The sequence below is a fragment of the Cydia strobilella genome, chromosome 5 (assembly GCF_947568885.1).
Source record: "Cydia strobilella chromosome 5, ilCydStro3.1, whole genome shotgun sequence".
Taxonomy (NCBI): domain Eukaryota; kingdom Metazoa; phylum Arthropoda; class Insecta; order Lepidoptera; family Tortricidae; genus Cydia; species Cydia strobilella.
The window spans coordinates 1,910,508-1,912,118 of record NC_086045.1 but is presented as its reverse complement, the minus strand read 5'-3'; the positions used below and the strand labels follow the sequence as shown (position 1 = coordinate 1,912,118).

At 42.8% G+C, this 1,611-nt stretch overlaps 1 protein-coding gene across 1 annotated transcript; it reads left to right on the top strand.

Annotated features, from left to right (window-relative positions):
• Positions 1 to 255: 255 nt before the first annotated feature.
• LOC134741824 (zinc finger protein 501-like) lies at positions 256 to 1,611 on the top strand. Its single transcript, XM_063674718.1, has one exon. The coding sequence runs from the start codon at positions 485 to 487 to the stop codon at positions 1,514 to 1,516; it is 1,032 nt and encodes a 343-aa protein (XP_063530788.1). The 5' UTR covers positions 256 to 484; the 3' UTR covers positions 1,517 to 1,611.

The window sequence follows — 1,611 nt, the reverse complement described above, 5'->3', positions numbered from 1 at the left end:
AAGTCATCCTTTAAGGGGGTAAAAAGGGAGGGGGGGGGTGTAAATTTGTATGGGGAATTGATAAAAAGCAGTGGATAAAAAATAAGCTACCCAAATTAATATTAACTCCATGCAGACGAAGTCGCGGGCAAAAGTTAGTACCTACATAATGATAAAATACCTACATGTAATGGGCAGACCAAGTCAAACAATTGATGTTTCTTTTTTCATTTAAGGTCAAGCTACATCTGTCACCAAACAAGAACCTGCGAAAACAAATAAACGTAAAACGCGCAATGAAAACAAGAAAGAAGCAGAAGTTAAAAATGTTAGTTCGGATCAAGCTAAAATTGTCACCGAAAAGGATCCTGCGAAGAAAAACAAACGAAAAACGCGTAATGAAGATAAGAACGAAACTAAGAAAAAACATTGTGTCACCAAAGGTAGTCAACTCGAAAACCTACAAGAGCCTTCCTCGTCATCTCAAGCTGAATTACCAACGAACATGGATGTACAAGAGATTCCTCCTTCAAAACCTGCTGTTGATGGATCCTCTAACACAACGCTATCGAATGCCAATTACTACAAATGTGACCAGTGTAGAAAAACATTCAATGTAAAGTCACACTTGGAGAAACACCTACAGTCTCACGTTGCACTGGAAAAGGCTAAAACACTTAGCACTGGGAAGGAATTCACGTGTAAAAAATGCAGTAGCACATTTGATACTCGACTGCTTCTACTGGAGCATGCGAAGAGCCGGCATGGCGGGAACTACTTCACTTGCTCTGAATGTGAGTATGCGACTAGTTACAAAGGAAATTTACAGACACATCTGAGGACTCATACTGGCGAGCGGCCATTCAAATGCGGTCAGTGTAGCGCCGCCTTTACCCAAAACAGTGCTTTACAAAGTCACAAGAGAACACACACTGGAGATAAACCGTACAAATGTGGTCAGTGTAGCGCCGCCTTTACCCAAAACAGTGCTTTACAAAGTCACAAGAGAACACACACTGGAGATAAACCGTACAAATGTGGTCAGTGTAGCGCCGCCTTTGCCTTCAGCAGTGCTTTACAAAGGCACAAGAGAACACACACTGGAGATAAACCGTACAAATGTGGTCAGTGTAGCGCCGCCTTTGCCGACAGCGGTAATTTACAAAGTCACAAGAGAACACACACTGGAGATAAACCGTACAAATGTGGTCAGTGTAGCGCCGCCTTTGCCGACAGCAGTGCTTTACAAAGGCACAAAAGAACACACACCGGTGAAAAACCTTACAAGTGTGGTCAATGCAATGCTGCCTTTGCCCATAGCGGTCATTTACAACAGCACAAGAGAACACACACTGGTCAGAAACCCTTCGAGTGTAATATCTGTGACTACAAGGCTACTCAGTCAGGTACTCTAAAGAATCATCTAATGTCTCGGCACTCTGGCCAAAAGCCGTACGGCTGCAACTCGTGCACTTACAGGGGTGCTACGAGATGTCACTTAACAATGCATATGAAAACACACCGTAAACCGGCTTAGTTTTGTTATATTTTTTATTTACGAGTTCAAACCGAAATGTCATACTTAACCCTTCGAATGCCTTGTCCCGTATACGTCACAGACAATTTTCAAGG